This window comes from Hemicordylus capensis, chromosome 2 (assembly GCF_027244095.1).
Source record: "Hemicordylus capensis ecotype Gifberg chromosome 2, rHemCap1.1.pri, whole genome shotgun sequence".
Classification (NCBI taxonomy): domain Eukaryota; kingdom Metazoa; phylum Chordata; class Lepidosauria; order Squamata; family Cordylidae; genus Hemicordylus; species Hemicordylus capensis.
In genome coordinates, this window is record NC_069658.1 from 118,387,706 (window position 1) to 118,407,714 (window position 20,009).

Below are 20,009 nucleotides of genomic sequence, written 5' to 3' on the forward strand. Positions count from 1 at the left end.
GCTCCCCGGCCATGGCCGCCGCCGCTGTTCTCCTGGGTGCGCCTTACCCAATCAGGCACCCCCGCAGCCCAGCCAATCAGCTGGGCTGCCGGGAGGCACGTTCGAAAGGCACACCCAGGAGAATTAAATATATAGATGCTGTTGCTGTCTGTTGCGGTTCTCAGAGGAAAGATCTTATTTACTTTATTATCTGTCAGTTCTTCAGGGAAGTGATATGGAACAGAGAAAGATGTGCTTCATTCCTCTGGCCCTCTGTCTTATGCTGGATGTGGGCTAATTCTGTGTGTGCAACCAGAGAGCAGAAAAACAACAAAAGAGCAAAGATGATAAATGGAAAGAAAGAAAGAAAGAAAAAGAAAGAAAGAATGGTTTTGAGGTTCCCCAAAATTCCTGTTGTGTTTTGAACATCTGTATTCTTTCTTAGGGCAATCTGAAATAATGTTATTAAGTTAAATCAATGTACAATAAATATTATTTTACAAAAAATAATATAAGTACAAGAAATATTAAGGATGTATCCCTCAGCTATTATCTATTTAACAACTATAATAACGTATACTTCCCAAGGCATATACAAATAACGGTGCTACTGCTACATGAAAAAGCAGTTTAAACATATACCGTATGTGTAAATGCTTGCTGTTGTCATGTATATAAGGCTTCCAACCATAAATTCTTAAAGTGATTTACATAGAAAAGGAGTAATAAAAATAAGATGGTCCCCTGTCCCCAAAGTGATCCCAATCTAGAAAAAAATACAAGGTAGACACAGTAACAGCCACTGGAGGGACACTGTGCTGAGACTGAATAGGGACAGTTGCTATTTCCCTGATAAACTACCACTTTGAAAAAGTCCTCTTTGTCCAAGGAAAAACTGGGACCTGGGTGTATTTTAGTTCTTACAGAGCGTTCCCCTCTCATCTCGCTCCCTTCCAACTGCATGTTTTTAAAAACACGCCACGCTAACTGCGTTTTCGGACGACAGTGCAAAAATATGCAGAATTCATGCAGACGCACCTAACTTCCGGTATCTGTGCCGAGCTTCAGAAGAAATCGAAACTACGAGTCCCACAATCCATTGTGGCCCCGCCTCTCTTTCCTTCCTGCAGCGGCAGAGAAGATGGCTGGAAGTAGCGGCAGTGCGGGCTCTGGTGACAACATTCCCCACTACGAGACGGCGGAGCTGAACACTCAGATCTTCCATGTGGGCTCCTTTGGGGCTCTCTGGAAGAAGTCGCTGCGCGAGGAAGATCTGTCCCTACAGCAGGCAGTGTCCGCAGACTGCGAGGATGCGGTGGTGGCCGATGATTTTGACTGCACGCCGGAGGTTGCGGCCGCGCTGAGGGCTGTGTGCAGGTAGCTGCAAAGGAAACCCCTGCCAGGCTCCCGAATGCACTCCGCCCCCCAGCGCTTACTGCACGGGGCTGGCTTCCGAGGAGGCATGCTTAGGATCGGGACGTCTACCTCCAGCTAGTTAAGATTGCAGACAGTTCAGTGCACGTTTGTTTGGGAGTGAGCCCTATCAAACTCAGTGGGACTTATCACGGGCATAGGATCGAGCTGGACTGCAAGCATGTAGTTGGACAAACGCTTAACTAAGGCGTTAGTCCCATTCACAGGGACTTATTTCTGAGTAGACAACAGAGGTGGAGCTAGGTAATTTTATACCCTGGACCTAACGGTCTTTCCTGGAGGTGGGTGGGGAGCCGCTGGGCCAGGTGGGTAGAGGAGGAGGAGTAGTGGGGGGGATAAGAGACGAGGCGCCAGGGAGTCTGGAGGCAGTAAAAGGCCAGCGACTCTCTCCACCCACTGCCTGGTACTTTATGCGTTGCCAGGGTTGGCCAGTCCTCCAGTTCCAGGACAGGAGGAGCCCTGCTGCTGGGAAAGTGCCTGCTGGCCCTGGGGTGGGGAGAGGGGTCGCCTAGTCTGCACCTAGGCAGGCAGCTCCGAGACCTGTTAACTGAGCAAAGAGGAGGAGTGACTCCGGGTGTCTTTGAATGACACTGATTGCGTTTGTGTTCTATTATTTGCTTTTCCAGTGAGGCACCTCACAGTTGGAAGTTGCCACCACAGCAGCTGCCTCTCATGTCTCCATGTGATTGTTTCTGTTTCCTCTTTGCTTGAACTAGGGGCTGCTGTGGAGGCAGAGGGCTTGGGAGCATGAGCGGTAGTGAGGCTGTGCACTGTTTGCTTCCCCCTGCAGCTCGCTCTGGCTCCCAAACCCCTCTGACTCCGTCGGGTCTGGGAGCTTGCGCCCTCATTCCAAGGAGGCTCCTGGCCCTGACAGAGTCAGAGGACCTCGGGAGCTGGAGTGAGTGGTGGGAGGAAGTGAGCAGAGTACTGCCTCTTCACTGCTTGTGCCAGTTGGCTCTCAGGCCCTCTGCCTCCACAGCAGCCCCTGATACAAGCAGAGGGGATTGGAAGGCAAGCGGGGGGAGGCAAGCAGTGTCCCATGGCAGGGCACCACCTCGCCACCGTTCCTTCACGAGGAGCCTGGCCTGACCAGGCTTCTGCTTGGGCTCCCACCTGGTCCTCCCTGCCTTGCCTCCACGTATTTGCTCTGACACTTCTGCACGGCCAGTGGAGGCAAGGCGAGGGCATTATGTGCTCAGTTCCTGAGCCCCTCGGCTGCTGTCGGGGCCAGGAGCTTCCTGGAAAATGAGGGTGTGTGTGTGCCCTGAAGGAGATACAGGGCACATGCGTGTCCTCATTCAGAGCATGCATGCGCCCTGTATCTCCTTCAGGGTACACACACGCCCTCATTTCTAGGAAGCTCCTGGCCCCAAGCTGAGGGACTTGGGAGCTGAAGAGAGAAGCAAGCGGGGGGGAAGCAAATCTCATGGAGGGCTGGTGAGTAGGGGGAAGTAAAAACCCAGTGGGCCAAGAAAAAAGGCTCCATGGGCTGGATGCGGACCATGGGCTAGATGTTGTGCAGGCCTGGTGTAGACATTTCAGGCAGCCACAGTGTGCCCAGACAGTTGTGTAGAATGGTCCTTACAACTCACTCTGCAATATCATGAAGAGAAAATTTGAGGCAGGACTCTGGAACCTGACTCCAATGATAGACTTAGTATTCACTTGGGAGTAATTTCCATTATTCTTAGTAGAATTTACTTCTAAGTAAACATACATAGGATGACTGTTAGTCCTGAAAGGTGTGAAATGAAAAAGAGAAGGGAAGGGGCACCTGGGCATGTGCAGAATAAAATGCACTTCTCTGCCCACTAAGCAGTTGACTATCACACATGTAGACTTAGGGGGCAAGGGCTTACTGCAAAGAAGCGATGAGCCGTGAGCCCTGACATATTTCTTTTAAGAGATTATGCATTGCTTACATGGAAAGTGACAAAGGAAAAGATGGACATTATGGTCTCAAAGGGCTCCCTGTCAGGGAAAAAGAGGCAAGTAAAGACTGAATAAATAGGGAAGAGACTTTCATGAAATCGCTCAGTGAGAAAATTACCTGCTCATTAAATGAGAAGTAGTGAGAAACAATCATGTTAATATTACCTATCGCCAACAGTAAAAAAGAATGGGGCTGTGTGCTAGAGCAGCACCTTCCTGCTGCAGCTCACCAGGCAGCCTCCACACAGCTCTGGTTCATCTTTGCTCCTTGGCTGCTGTTGCTTAAGCAGATATGGGGGTGTAAGCAGAAGGAAGGGTGTCTTGTTTGGTGTGTCCGTTCCCCCGCCCTTGGCCTTTTCACTCGGAAAGGGAAGAGCTCAGGTATGGATTAAACCACTGTAAAACACCACGCCCACTCAGTCATGTTCCTCTCAAGGACTGGAGTGGGACGGAGAGCATTCCTCCCAAGTTCAAATCCTCACTAACCCGTGAAGCTCACTGGGTGACTCTGGGCCAGTCACAACTCTCAGCCTAACCTACCTCACAGGGTTGTTGTGAAGATAAACCTAACCAAGTACACCGCTCTCTGCTCCTTGGAGGAAGATCAGGATATAAATGTAAAACTTTGTATGGTGAGGGCTAGGCAGGGCCAGATTAGGGTGGTAGCCAAAGTGGCACCGGCCTCTGGCACCTGTCTTCTTGTGAGCAAAGAGGAGAGGACAACTCTGGAGGCACACAGCAGCACACCAAGGAAGAGGCAGTGGCAGTAGTGGTAGGACACACAAATGCACACACTAGGCAGTGCTCACTGTTGTGCCCTTTAATGTGGAGACCCTAAGTGACTAATGAGAACAGCCTGGCTGCCCTTGTACAGGAAAGCTTCAGTTTCCCATTGGCCCAGGAGGCAGGCAGGCAGGTGTCCCCACTGTGCTTTGCCTCAGCCAGCCCCACCCACACACTCCCACTGAATGGCTGCTAGTTGGGTGAGTGGGAGGAGGAGCAGCCTGGAATGTGGGCTGGGAGAGCCTCCCTTTGGTGAATGTGCATAGAAGTGTAACCTTGAAAATAAGACTGCAAGCTTAAACATTTTTTTAAAAAATACTCCCACTGAATGGCTGCTAGTTGGGTGAGTGGGAGGAGGAGCAGCCTGGAATGTGGGCTGGGAGAGCCTCCCTTTGGTGAATGTGCATAGAAGTGTAACCTTGAAAATAAGACTGCAAGCTTAAACATTTTTTTAAAAAATACTATTGGGCAGGAGGGACAACAATGAACACCCTATTGATCTGTCATAAGATCAATAAATAATACATTGATCTTGCATAAGGTTAAAAAATAAATATGGATCAGATGTGGATTTTATGCTTGATTTGGCATGGATTTCATGCTTGTTTGGAAAGCAGTTTTCCTGCAGAACACCTTGGTTTTCCTAGTCTTCTCGCATCTGATCCCTCCCACACATAGAGTGACAGCTGAGTATGCCCTTTCTGGTCTCTAGAATTAAAAAACTACACTAAACATCTCTGAAAGTATTCATTTTTAAATTCCCTGCTGCCTTCTGGTTTGAAGCATTTGTCTTTGTATGGGCAGATAATTACTAGCTCGACCCTAAACCTCCAGTGAGGTGTGGATCTCCCCCTCCCTTCCAAATATGCAAATACGCTGATGGCCTTTTAAAGCAGATTTTTTCTATATGTGGCACACAGGTTTGCTGCATATATAGCAGTGTTTAGAATGCCACACACTCTGAAGCAAAGTGAAAATGTGCCATCAATGTGCACTAGAGACTGTAGCCAGTTGGGACCGACAATATGTATATCCCTGTGTGTTTACAAAAACACACTTTATAGTGCTTCAACTCCAAAGTTTGATGTGTGTGGCAAACATCTTTGTTGCATAAAGAGCAAATCAGCATGAGAGCCTAACTACACATTAGGAGGGGGGGAAAGGCCTGCTACTAAAAATGGCATTTCTTGTGTCTTGCTTTCCCCCTTCTGTCAGGTGTAACAGAACCTACCCAGTACCCTGACATCATCACAGTATATATTTCTCTGCCTTCTCCCGCAGCAGCTAATGTTTGAGGCAGAGGAATTCGTAATGTGGTGATGCCGGCTGGGATACAGGATAAAGTTTACTTCAGATTACAAAGGGAGTGAGCAAGATGCGTGGCTGCTGTCTTTCATGGCAGCCTCTTGTTTCTTGTGGTGGTGATGGTGATGATGATGATTTTATTTCTTGGCTGCCCCATAACAACTGTTCTCTGTACGGCTCAGAAAGTAAAATTAAAAAGAAACAGTTGAATCAATCATACTGAAAGAAGGTTTAATTTAACAACTTTTTATAGTAAGAACTAATCTGCCTAATTTCCTTTCACTATCCCTACAACTGGACTAAATTTGGTCCAAATCGGTTAAGCAGTTCACAAATTAGCCCACCTGCACCTCAGACATTCATGCGTCTGCCATCTTGAATTAGGGTGGATGACATCATCACAAACTATGAGTTTGAAGTGTCCATACAGCTGTACTAAATTTGATCCAAATCGGTTCCTATTTGCACCTCAAACATTCACGTGTCTGCCATCTTGAATCAGGGTGGATGATATCATCACAAACTATGCCTTTGAGCAGTCCCTATGAGTCCCTACACTTGTAGCAAATTTGGTTCAAATAGGTTATGCGGTTCACAAGTTAGCTCAATTGCACCTCAAATGTTCACGCGGCCGCCCTCTTGGATCAGGGTGGATGACATCATTACAAACTACACCATTGAAGTGTCCATATGTGTGTCTCACTACAACTGTACCAAATTTGTTCCAAATCGGTTATTAGACAGTCACCAGCTAGCCCACTTGCGCCTCAAAAATTTATGTGTCCGCCATCTTGAATGGGGGTGGATGACATCATCACAAATTATGCCATTGAGGTGTCTCTTTGTGTCTCTACAGCTGTTGCAAATTAGGTTCAAATCAGGTTCACAAGTTAGCCCACTTGTGCCTCAAATGTTTATGTGTCCACCATCTTGAAGTAGGGTGAATGACATCATCACAAACTACACCGTTGGGTCCCTATGTGTTCCTACAACTGTACCTGATTCGGTTCATATTGGTCCAGGCGTTGCAAAGTTGATAGTGGGGGGCACTTGGATGGACACACATATGGAATTATGGTTGATCTCATATGCCTACTGGGAAGTAGGCTAATAAAAATGGATGTTCTCCCTAGGTTTGGCCCAGGCTCAATGAAAAGTTTCACACCAGAAGTTCAGGTTCTATTTTCAGGCAAAGATTTCAAAAATCATCCCAGATAGAGACAAGAACTTACTTAGAGCAATCTTTATTTCAGAACTCACCACACTTCAAAGTAGGAAGCCACAAGACAGTTTACTCATCCGGTTTGAGGGACCAAACAGACCTCTCAGTGATTATCTGCAAAGGACCCTGTGCAATCTAATACAATAATTTTTATAACTTTAATTATGATAGTTGTTTACTCCTTACTGATTGGATCTCTCCTGGTTTTTACATGGCTGGGCCCCTAGGAATTATCAGTTTTAACATGCATACTACATCAGTCTACAAGATGTTGCGGTTACTTGTTTTTCTGATTTTCTACCTCCATGTTGAAATTCCACCATTGCTTCACTACTGTTTACCGCTTTTTAGAACAAAACAGCAAAACATTTCGGGGCAGAAATATCAAAACAATGGCCTACCATCTTATAAAAGCAAATCAGGCCAAAAAGTTTGCAAAAGTTTGGTCATACTAAAAACTATGTATCAATAGTTATTGCCAATATGCTTTTTATAATTGGAAATTACGCAACTAAGCCACCAACAATACAATAAAAAACAAATTACAGTAAAATCCAAATTGGTAAGCCTAGTTCTCACAAAGCATGGAGAAGAGTTTCTTTGTAATGTGGAGCCATTGGTTGAAAAGCAGTATAGAAATACCTAATAGAGAGATCCTATGTCTGTTTACTTGGAAGTAGTCTTTTGAGTTCAATTGGCTTTACTTCCAAGTGTTTATGAGGATTGCAGCCTCAGGCAATAAACAGAACAAGCCCATTTGCTGACGGTACTATTTCAGATTGCAGATTTGGACTCATTGGTTGCTTCTTTGGCGGGGGGGGGTGGAATCTTCTGCATATAGTAAGCTGACATTTCAAGGATCTGAATTATTCTCTTTGGCATGCTAGGTTTTTTTTAGTGCATGGTGTGTTTGTGTATGGAGGAGCATTAATTCCTCATGCTCTGTGAAGTGATTCAGTCAAAAGGTTTACCTTCTCATTTGCTTTTTGTGAGAACCAGTTCTAGTTCTTCCCTTAGCCTAAATAGTGTGTTTTGTATCCCAGAAAGTCTGTGGTAGAGTAAGACATTTGTCCTGCAGATTCATGCCCAGCACAACCACAAATGATTATTTCTTGATTAATTGCTCTTGCTATGTGTTTTACATGATAACTTTAGATATGAAATTGAACTACTGAGGTTTTTGTTTGTTTCTAGCATTGATGCACTGAAGAGCTCTGATAAAGAAGATACCGAAGTTATCCCTGAAGACACTAGCTTAGTAACTCTTAGGTATGTTGAGTTTTGGTCTAATTACAGTCTTGATCTGTTCTTTAAGTACGCTGATACTGTAACCATATTTTGCTAGGACATTACAGACATCCCTCACCAACGGCGGTTTCCCCAATTGTGGTTTTGAGTATCCATGACTGGGAAATTGTGCCCGGTCTCACCAACCACAACCTGAGTATCCACAGTTTGGTGAGATTTTTTAGTAATGTGTGTGTGTGTGTGTGTGTGTGTGTGTGTGTGTGTGGGCGGGGGGGTTCCCCTCAATTTGGGGGGGAGGGTTTCAGAGGTTCAGTCCACTCATTCCTCTTGCTGACTGCCAACTCTTCGTGATTTAAAGTGATTTTGAGTGGTTTTGGGGGGCTCAAAAAGCCTTCGAGTGATTTTGGGGGGTTCAAAATTTTCCAGAGGTTCGGTTTGTTCACTTCTCTTGCTTATTCTTGGTGATTTTAAGGGATTCCAGGTGTTTTTTTGGGGGGGAAATTTGTATTTTTTCTTTGTTTTTTTGGTCTTTTTGCAACTGTGGTCCCCCAACTCCCTGATTCCTGTTGATTTCAATTGCTCGCCAACCGCAAATTTGCCAACAGTGAGATTTTGCCTGAACGGAACCCTTGCAGTTGGCAAGGGATGATTGCACTTCGTTTGCAATGAGGATCCAAAGAAAATCCAGTTATCCCAGTAATGGGATAAGGGGACAAGTACATGTGTGGATTGGTAACTTGTTGAAAGACAGGAAACAGAAGGTAGGTATAAATGGAGAGTTTTCATAATGGAGGGAAGTAAGAAGTGGGGTCCCCCAGGGACCTGTACTGGGACCAGTGCTTTTTATTTTATTCATAAATGATCTAGAAGTTGGGGTAAGCAGCGAAGTGGCCAAATTTGCAGATGAAACCAAACTATTTAGGGTAGTGAAATCCAAAACAGCTGTGAAAAGGGCCAGTTCCATCCTAGGGATCATTAAGAAGGGAATTGAAGAAAATACAAAACTTATACAAAACTATGGTGCGGCCACACCTGGAGTACTGTGTACAATTCTGATCACCACATCCAAAAAAGGACATTTTGGAACAGGAAACGGTGCAGAAGAAGGCAACCAAGATGATCAGCGGCTTAGAGCACCTTCCTTACGAGGCAAGGCTACAACACCTGGGGCTTTTTCGTTTAGAAAAAAGATGACTCTGGCATGATATGATAGAGTTCTATAAAATCATGCATGGTGTGGAGGAAGTGGATAGAGAGAAAATTCTCCCTCTCACATAACACTAGAACCAGGGGTCATCCCATGAAATTGATTGCCAAGAAATTTAGGACCAACAAACAGAAGTACTTCTTCATACAACGCATAATCAACTTGTGGAATTCTCTGCCACACGATGTGGTGATAGCCAACACCCTGGATGTCTTTAAGAGGGGTTTGGATAACTTCATGGAGGAGAGCTCTATCAACGGCTACTAGTAGGAATACCGGTTGCCCACCAGATGACTCTGAATACCAGTTGCAGGGGAGTGACAGTAGGAGAGAGGGCATGCCCTCAACGCCTGCCTGTAGGCTTCCCAGTGGCATCAGGTGGGCTACCGTGTGAAACAGGATGCTGGACTAGATGGGCCTTGGGACTGATCCAGCAAGGCTGTTTTTATGGCTGCATTCACTGTTCTTGTTAAGGTAATAAAATGTGGAGCAATAAAAGAATCAAAAGGCTGCTTGTCCTCGTGTGTGATATAGTGGCTGATATGTAAACAGTAGTTGTAATAGTTATGAAGCAGATAAAGTACTGATGTTGCAGAATTAAATGACTTGGACTTTGATAGTTACAACCAATGAGAAAATCAGAAAATTTTGAGTTTATGTTATTAATGGTCTTGGTGCTTTCGGTGGTTGTTGTTATTATTACTACATTTATATCCTGCTCTTTCTCCAAGGAGCCCAGGTCAACATAGGAAACTGCCATATACTGAGTCAGACCATTGGTCTATCTAGCTCAGTATTGTCTTCACAGACTGGCAGCGGCTTCTCCAAGGTTGCAGGCAGGAATCTCTCTCAGCCCTATCTTGGAGAAGCCAGGGAGGGAACTTGAAACCTTCTGCTCTTCCCAGAGCGGCTTCATCCCCTGAGGGGAATATCTTGCAGTGCTCACACATCAAGTCTCCCATTCAGATGCAACCAGGGCAGACCCTGCTTAGCTATGGGGACAAGTCATGCTTGCTACCACAAGACCAGCTCTCCTCTCCAGTGTACTACATACTTAAGTTTCTGTTTCACAACAACCCTGTGAAGTAGACTAGGCTGAGAGAGAAGTGACTGGCCCAGAGTCACTCAGCTAGTTTCATGGCTGAATGGGGATTTGAACTCGGGTCTCCCCGGTCCTAGTCCAGCACTCTAATCACTACACCATACTGGCTCTCTGGAATGGCGACCCTAAGCTGGGCTTGTACAACTCATAGCTGTAAAAGCTGCTTCTATATATTTAATAACCCGAAAGGACCTTAATAGCAAAAAATCATTTTTGTTACCATTTAACTTGGGGCTAGTTTAAATGAAACTTAGACTGGCCTATTTAAATGGGTGGGAGAGGAACATGGGTGTATGAGTCTCTTCCCTTGTGCCTCGGCATGATGCTTCTTTTCATGGAGTGGGAGGATGGTTCTAGCCATATTGATGACTCACTGGCTTCAGATTCTTCCATCCTCTGTAGTACGTGAAAGAAACTGGTCTCTGTTTGGAAGTATGCACATCAAATCAAAAAATGAGCTAACAAGGGAAATAACAGAGAAGCTTATTTCAATCTGTGCAAACCTTCAGTTCTCTGACATCCACGGAGATAAAATTGAAAATCTACTATCAGAAGTTACTGGTGTTTCAGAACCTGGTTCTGATCAGAGAATGAAACTTTCTAAATGGTAGTATTTTTCAGGGCTGTTTTGATTGTTTTAATGATATGGTATGGTGTTCGGTAGGCATTTAGAAAATGAGATTGCATTCTAATCTAATTATTTGAGTTTCTGTGTTATTTCTAACCACATCTTTTAAAACTTAACACGGTTTTGGATAATAAATTTTGCCTTATGTGTACATTTGTTTTTCTCCCTTTTCTTCTCGCACCTATTCTGCAGAATTAGACAGAAGGCTCTGGAGAGGCGAGAAGAAACTCTAGTTGTAGATCGTGCATGTAGACAAGAAACATTTATTTACGAGATGGTAAGGCTTTCCTATTTTTGAAGAGCTTCCCTTATGAATGAGGCTTCCTCTTGAATGAAGAGGCTTCCCTCTTCTCATTTCATCATTTCTTCTCCTCTCCTTCCCTCATGGAGAGGAGACCCAGGGTGTTCTTTCTCAGTGGTAGAGCACATTCTTTGCTTTGCATGTGGGAAGGTCCCAGAGTTGATCCCTGGTATCCAAGTAGTGCTGGGGAAGACACCTATCTGGAACCCTGGGGAGTCTCTGCCCATTTATTATAGACAGCACTGACCTGGATGGATTGATGGTCTGACTCATTCTAAGGCAACTTCATATGTCAAGATGATAGTCAAGATGAGTGAGAAGCAAATCCACACAAAATAAAATATATCCTAAATCAAGTCTGTTCAGACTATATGCAAATAGAAGCAGAATTGCTATGCAGTGATCAACGGATTGGAAGCAGCCTGCAGACTCAGTGGCTGTAGAGCTTGCTCCTAAGAGGAGAGAGGTCACCCGACACTATGCTGATATAAGATCCATTTTTATGCAGTTGTGCTGTGAATATATGAGAGATTATAATACATTAAATGGTGTGCTGGTATGACAAAGCACACATTTCCTAAATAACTCTATTTAGAAACACAAAGGAGCAAATGTTCATATAGTCCAACATCCTGTTTCTCTTCGTGGTTAGGCAGGTCCTTCTGAGAATCCCACAAGCAGGGAACTGCTCTGGCCAAAAAGGAACTTTGTTTGCCCTCTCTAGCAGTTGGTAAAAATCAGTGGCGTACTGCCTCTGAACCTGGAGGATCTATTTAGCTCTCATGGCTACAAGCCACTGATAATAGACTTATCCTCCATGGATTTGTCTCTTTTAAAGCCATCTAAGCTAATGGCTATCACCACATCTTGTGGCAGTAAGTTCTATAAATTAGGTGTGCCTGGTCTTGACCAATTTTCTTTGGATCTAGAAGCCAACCCAAAAAATTTAAGCACCAGACAATGGACACTTGATAAAATTATCAGACTTGGGGATGGACATCATGGACTGGGAAAGTAAATGGGCTTCTCTTTATTCCCTTTATAGGTACTTATAAGTGTGCAGTTAGAAGATCAGATTATAAAATATTATTTGATAATTTTGTTCAAATGTTCCAGGCCTCTCTAGTCTTAAAAGAAGTTTATTCATAGGCAGATTGTAAGATCTCAAGAGTGGTTATTTGGAGTGTGTATTAGCCAAGAAGGAACTTCTTGCAGGTTATAAACTTTCAGCAAAATTCCTCCCTAGTAACTCTCTCTAGGTTATTGGAATTCAAAAAGCAATATAAAGCTTTACTTAAAAATAAAAAGAAAGAGGCCCTAAAGAAGTCTTGGCATCAGCTGATTTATATGTCTAAAGAAAAGATTTTGTCCTTATTTTGGCATGTTACTGTTGGATATCTTGGCTTGTCATGTGCCTGTTGAGGTATGTGAAGCACATTTTAGAGCTCTGGATGAAAATTCAGAGGAGGAGCTAGAATAGGCTGATTTAACAAATGATGTGCAGACTATATGGTCAGTGGTATCTGAAGCTGAAAAATTAATAGACTGCTTGAAGGTAGTAAGGCACTGGGTAGTGATCTTGTTGTCCCAGTGTTAATTAAATTAAACCCCATTTGCTGGGCGCCCCTGTTAGCATCCCTTTTTATGCATGTAGATTGTATAGCACACATACCTAAGGACTGGGGAGTGGTGATAATTGTATCCATATTTTAAAAAACGAATTAAAGATGATTCTGCTAATTATCGTCCAATCAGTCTGTTGAGCATTGTGCACAAGCTGCTTGCAAGGCATTTGAACTGGAAGCTTATAGACTGGCTGGAAAATGAAGGTATTTTAGGGGTTGAACAGTCTGGATTCTGTCAAGGTCTGGCCAGCTGCTAGGGAAATTCACTAGGCAAGCGGAGCTGCTGAAATCGGATACGGCTTGGCTGAACGCTGTCGACAAGGATGTTTGATGAACGTTGATTCTCAGCAATGAGTAGGAGGCTGGTGATGTGATTTATAGAGCAAGCCGAGAGCTCCCAGCTGGTAGGAATTCAAGGCTTGTCAGCCCTCAGCAAGAGGCGTTTGCTCCTCCTAACAGCCTCTAATTGCGTTCTACGTCTCGTGAGCCTGCGCTGTTGTGGAGTCAGTGGTGTCTCATCGCATAGCTCTTCTTCGGATTGGTCCCTCACGCTTTTTGCTGACTCAGGTTGTTGTGTCTGCTCTAAATCATTAGTTGGATCTACCACAGCCGTTTCATGAACGCTGACAGCCGGGCTCTGCCCCTCAGACAGTCCTGAATCGGCTGGAAAGTTGACAGCTTCCCCTTCCTCCTCGCTGTCGGAGATCGAGGGCGTGACAGATTCAGAGAGGGATGCTCCATGGTAGAACATGTTATGGTGTTATACCAGCTTATAGAAAAATATAGTAGTAAACCCAAAATCACCTTGTATGTGGCTTTTGTTGATTTCAGATTTGCCTTTGATTCAGTTTTGAGAATGATTCTGTGGGGGCGGGGACTTAATGCTACTAGTAGAGACAGATGTTGACTGTTTATTCAAAAATTGTACAATAAAACTGGTTTAAGAGTGAGGTGTAATCCATGAGGCTTACTTTCAAATATGATACCCACCTGAAAGGTGTTAAACGGGTGTATTCTAGCTTCTTCCCTTTTTCATTTCTATATAAAATTTCTGGCCAGAAGTCTGTCTAATCCAGATTTGCATGCACCTAAGATCGTGGATATGTGTACCAATCTCGTTGTATGTGGATGACATGGTGATCATCTCACAAACCCTAATAGGATTCGGGAGAGCTTTAAAGATCATGGTGCAATATTCTACAGATAGCCGGTTGATGATAAACTTCCAGAAGACTAAGTATGTCCTTTTCTAAAAGACCAAAAATACTTAAATGGACTATTGAGGGTAATAGCATAGAACAAGTTCAAACATTTAAATATCTGGGAGTGGTTTTTCATACTTCAGGGAAATGGAAGGCATATATTAAGCACATTGTGCAAGACCCAGACAAGTACATTGGCAATTCTGAGATTCTGTTACAACCAAAGGGGGTGAGTTTGTGCTTACAGCATTAAAGCTATTTAAGGCCAAACCTATGGCCCAGATTTTACATGGGGCCCAAGTGGGACTTTCTACCAATTACAAGTCAGTAGAGACTGTGCAAACTAAGTTTCTGAGAACAATTCTTGGGGCCCCAAGATGAGTATCTTAACACAATATTAAGGCTGGAGACTGGGATGAAGAAGATCAAAGTAACGGCTTGGAGGTTAAATTGGGACAGTTGAAGATGAAATTTTGCCCAACAGGTTTAGCTAGTCCTTACTGATAAGTTTCACTCGAGCTGAAAGTTGGCTTTAGCCAGAAATCTTTTAACATATGGGTTGTCCATGGAGTTCTGTATGGTATTAGCACATAATCAAGTTAAAGAGGTATTCAAACAGAGACTCATGGACATTGAATGTCAAAATGAAATTAATATAGTATTAGCATGAAATAATACGATTTCATGAAAAGCTATCACGAAAGCTTGATTTGCTAAGCTTAGATGGGAACCTGCTGATTATTTATTTATTTATCTATCATAACATCTCTAGGCGGTGTACAAATTTAAAAACACAACAAATATTAAAACAGTATAAGACAGTTAAAATTCACAAAACTAATAAAACAAGATCACAGATAAAAACATATTAAAGAAAATTCAGTTAAAAGTCTGAGAAAACAGGTACGTCTTGAGGATTTTCCTGAAAACAAACAGAGAAGGGGATGCTCTTATTTCAACAGGGAGCATATTCCAAAGCCCTGGGGCAGCCACAGAGAAGGTCTGGTCCCGAGTTGCCACCAAATGTTCTGGCAGCAACTGTAACCGGACTCTCCAGATTATCTTAGTAGATGATAGAGTTCATGACAAATAAGGTGCTCTCTTAAATACCCTGGACCCAAGCCATTCTTTGTAGGTAATAACCTAGCACTTTGTATTTTGCACAGAAACTTAGTGTCAGCCAGTGCATTTCTTTCAAAATTGGAATTATATGGTACCTTCGAGTTGTCCCCAAGACCAAGCTGACTGCCACATTCTGTACCAATTGTAGTTTTTGGATTACGTACAAAGGCGGCCCCACATAGAGTGCATTACAGTAGTCAAGCCTAGAAGTTACCAACATATTCACCACTATTTTGAGGTCATTTACCCCCAGAAATGTTCATAGCTGACGTATCAGCCGAAGCTGTGCTCCTGGCCACCGCCTCAACCTGAGAAACCAGAGCGTATTTATCTATGCTTACCTTGCCCAAATATTGAAAAGTGTTTTTCAGAGTGAGACACAACATCCTTGTGACAGCAGTTCTGCAGGGCATGTTTACTATAACTCCGTTGGATAGTCGAATGTGCCCTTGCAGTGTTGAAGTGGTTGCATGTTTTGTTATACTGTTTCTTTTATAATGATTGTCGTAATAGTTATAACTCCACTGCTATTCAATTTCCCTGGCTGAGAATATAAATTCTATCTAAAGCTCTTGCTATCAGATATAAAGCCCGCTTTCACTTACAATGTGGACAAATTTTGGGTGGTGGCAATAGAAACCCATCAGCAGCTAACAGCAGTTAACCAATAGCTACGGTTAATGGTAGAGAAACCTTTTTGGTGTTGGGAAGATGGACTATATTATAGTACAGGAGAACCTCGATATCTGCTGACACTGCAACCATGGATTCTCATATCCACGGCTGGGAAATAGACATCTGACCTCAGCATACGTAAAAAAAACCAGGGCAGGGGGAACACTTCAACCTCATGTATCTGCGGGTTAGGGGTGGCCGGCCGGAAATGACCACGGTGGTGATTTCCAGACGCCATTTTATATTTTGGAGTTTCAACATGGCTCCATTTAAAAAAGGGAATGGTGATTTTTGGCTGATTTGGTGGCATTCAGGAGCACAGTGCGACTCAGGGGGAACAGCTAAGACAATAGGCAGCTTCCCCACCCACCCCAATTCAATGTTTTAGCTCTGTTTTCCAGCAACAGGGAACCTAACCCCCAGTTCCCCATTGCCCCCCTGTTTCTATTTGTTACTTGTCCTATTTGCCTCCCTAATTTTGTCAAAGGTTCATTATCTGACTTATACATTTTTGGGTCCTAGAACCAAAGAGAATTTGTCAAGGTCAGGCATAACTAATTTATGAAATTTACTGCTTCTTTTTAATAGAATCTAATGCCAAATTGGATGACCCCAATTCCAGTCTTATGAAAGGGAGAGAAAAGTATCCTTATCTCCACTTTCTTTCACAAATGAGTCCACACTAGATCGATACAAAGGCATTCCAATATTAGCATTGCATTTTCAGCCTCTTTCTAATAACCTTTAGCGTAGAATTTGCCTTTGAGCAATCCACCAGGATCCCAATAGTTCTTTCCTGGTTAGTCATTGCCAGTTCAGATCCCATCAGTTAAAGCACACTGGCTTTTTAACAGGAGTAGCCATTACCCTAGCATCTGCCTACATCAGGAAACAGCATGGCTTATTAGACAGGAAGTTGTTGATCTTCCATGAGTCCCAGTTTTTGATTTGAGCATTCCAGATTACTGTGCTGCTGAATTCTATGCATGTTGACTCAGGAGTAAGTTCTGTATTCAGAGGGGTTTACTCCCTAGTAAATGTGATTTAGGATTGTCGTCTAAGGGTATCTTTGACAGGAGTTTGTGAAGCAATCTAGTCTTGCCCTGTTCTCAGCACAGCTTGACATTTCTGCTATTTAACAGCCAAAATAGCATATGACAGAGAGCATGGAAAAGAACTGATAAGACTAATTGCAATCATCTACCACACCCTGTAGCTTATTATCCAGAATAATTGCAATGTAAGATTAGATCTGTTCCTGGTATCACTTATTAAGTCATCTGGGCTCTGCCACTCCCACTATAGGATCAACTCTCTTCTCTTAGCAAGCTTCCTCATTCCCTTATAGACTGTGTTTCAAAGCTGAAGGGTCTGTACTCTAGATAGCTGCATTCCTGGCTGGTTTGGGGAGATGGTGCTGTAATATCCTGCATATTTTATACAGTATAATCTGTTAGTCATGGAAGTCATTTCTGAAATCAGGGAGGCATATCTATGACAGCAGTTGTTAATGTACAAAGAACAGTGTTGTTACGTGCAAATACATTATTTCGCGCTGGAATCCAGAGATCACACATTTCTGGACAACAGGGCCTATTAAGAATTTCCAGCAGCATGCATGCATAAGAAAATGCAACTGTTGGTAAAGATAAATTGGCATTTAATCATCAAATGAGCATAAGCTAGAGTTCTTGGATTTTGTCTGATCTAGACATTAGATCTTTTATGCATTTAAAGGTGCAACAGCATTAGGGAAAAAATCCCAATGAGTGCCATTTTGGCCAAAAATGTGATGTAAAAATATATTGATGCTTTAAAAAGAAAGCAAGCAAGCTGCAAAAACCAAAGCATCTGTGCCATTTTCTGAATAGAACTCCTGTTCAGAATATCTTTGTGTTAAAATGTCTTGGTCTGTATCTGTGTCCAGTAGTGTTCACTGTAGATAAGTTTAACAGAACCATTCTGTGTTCCCTCAGCCTGCTTCCTGGCCTAGAGATACAAGTATAGTAGAGATTATATAGCAACCACAGCTTAGCATCTGCATCTTAATCTAATGCAATTAGTGTCCATCGCCCTAGTCTATTTCCTAATTGTGACCATTTGGCTCCACCTCTCTTCATGAACAACCATTTAATGTGGATTATAACCACTGTGAGTGCTGTTTAGGGGGTCACTGCCCTGACAAACAAAATGAATCAAGGTTCGAATTTTGAAAATAGTTAAGTAAAGGGACTATACATTTTAAGTTTGTGCATTGGACGCTCTGATCCAGAAGAATTTGCAGTGCATGCACACCCTGTTGTTATTACAACCCCCCTCTTCAGTGTCTGCTCCTAGCGCAGCCATCTCCCCACATTTCTGGCTCTTCTACCAGAATAGGAGCCTGTGGGGCTGACTAGGAATGCACGTGGGGCTGGCTGGGGTGTGTAGTTCTGGGGCTTTCCTTTTCTGGTAGAAATGCCTGCCCAGCCCTGCCACTAGAAATGCGAGGAACTGTGTGGAGGTGGCTGCACTGGGAGTGACCACCATCGGGAACAGAGCACCTGATGCACAGCCCTAATAAACTGGTGGCGTGTTGAGCTCTGATTATTGAGCAGACAGAACACTATTCTAATCTCTTTCCTTATTAGGAATCTCGTGCAATTGGAAAGAAGCCGAAAAATCCAATCAATTCAGTCAAGGATGGAGAGCTTGTTTTAACTCTCAATATTTTCTACCCAGTTATATTTCAGAAGGTTAGTGACTCTCTTTGTTTTGTGTGTCTATGGGTTTGTGTGTACGATTTTAATTAAAATTTCTTGGAGAGCTGTTCTTTGACATCTCTAATGTTCTTGCAGCAAATTGTTTTAATAGTTTTGAAGAATACGGGATGAGCAATTGTAGAGGACCTGTGTGAAAGTTGTCTTCTAAGAGGGCGTGTCCCTGACCAAGTTGAAGACTGCTTGGAGCTAAAAGGAAGAGTGTTCCTAATTTTTAAAAAAGGAAAAATTGCATGTAGAATAAGTAAGTTAGCAACTGATAAGCCATAGCCCTGGCCACCAAAAGTCCAATCTAAATAAAATATTGCAGTGCTTCAATTACTGCTTAGGCCAGTGAAAGGGAGTTCCATAGTTGTGGAGCAGTTGTGCATTTATTTTCAGTGCTGAAGAATAAAACTAGCCTTGCCTTGAATGGCTTACAATCGAATACAAAAGATAATATAAGAAAACGGGAGGAGGAAAGAGTAAAAGAAGAAATTGGATGTGTACATTTTTTTGAGATTTTTATGATCTTTTGAGATTACCTAAAATAGGCTAGAGATGGTAAGATCAATGCCCCTCAGCAGTTGGTACTGATGGACCTCTGAAGGAGAAGGAAGGCAGAGGCACTCTTAGATGGATACTGCAGGTAGCAGTGGCACTCTCTGTTAGGAAGAGCCTGGCATCCTCTCCCTGCAAGGCCTGGCTCTTCCACAGCAGTCTTGCTGGCTGGTGGTAGGGACAAGTTTCTGTTGTGGAGGAAGGAGAGCTAGAAAGAGCAAGTTTGATGGAGGTGAGATCTTATTATAAGGACTCTAGGTTCCTTTTGGTTCACCTGCCACTGCACTGGGCTGAGCATGCCTTATGTGCTGCTGTGGTCTAAATAAAACACAGATACTGTATTGTTTAGATCCAGTAGTAGTCTTTAGCTAAACGCTGCCCGAGGAAGACCCTGGTGTGTGTCTCATAATATGTGCTCCACAAATGGACTGAAGGCTTACTGTTTCCTCTTTGCAAAATAGATCTGGGAAATTACTATCTGCTGTACTGTAACAGCAACAAAAATGTGTTGACTGGTTTTGGTTGACCCTAGCACTCTCTGCCCCTTCATAGCATAAGTTCCGCAAGCCATATCAGACGGTGCTGGTTCTAGGCAGTCAAAAACTGGTTGAACTGAGAGATTCCATTTCCTGTGTAAGTGATCTTCAGATTGGTGGGGAGTTCAGCACTTGTCCGGACCAAGCACCAGAACATATCAGCAAGGTATTGTACCTTTAATTTCTAATCTGCTGAATGCTAATCTGTATTTTTGTGGAAGGAGCAAGTGTGCGGTTTGGAGGGTTGCCTCTGGACCCAGCCTTCTTGCTACAGGCTCAGTGGCAGTCTTTGCTTCAGTGTTGGCGTGTGCCCCAGCTGCGACTCTTCCCTGAGAAAGCAGATCTGGCCACTGTCATCCATGCCTTGGTCATAACCCATTCGGATTGTTGACATGCTCTCTAAATGAAG

At 43.5% G+C, this 20,009-nt stretch overlaps 1 protein-coding gene across 1 annotated transcript in view; it reads left to right on the plus strand.

Moving 5' to 3' along the window:
• Positions 1-1,079: 1,079 nt before the first annotated feature.
• SNAPC3 (small nuclear RNA activating complex polypeptide 3) overlaps positions 1,080-20,009 on the plus strand; it is a 33,985-nt gene continuing 15,055 nt past the window's right edge. The window contains exons 1-5 of the mRNA XM_053291120.1: positions 1,080-1,356; positions 7,850-7,924; positions 11,033-11,117; positions 18,396-18,500; positions 19,617-19,766. Coding sequence (XP_053147095.1) covers positions 1,121-1,356; positions 7,850-7,924; positions 11,033-11,117; positions 18,396-18,500; positions 19,617-19,766 — 651 coding nt within the window. The 5' untranslated portion in view covers positions 1,080-1,120. The remainder of the gene's footprint in view (positions 1,357-7,849; positions 7,925-11,032; positions 11,118-18,395; positions 18,501-19,616; positions 19,767-20,009) is intronic.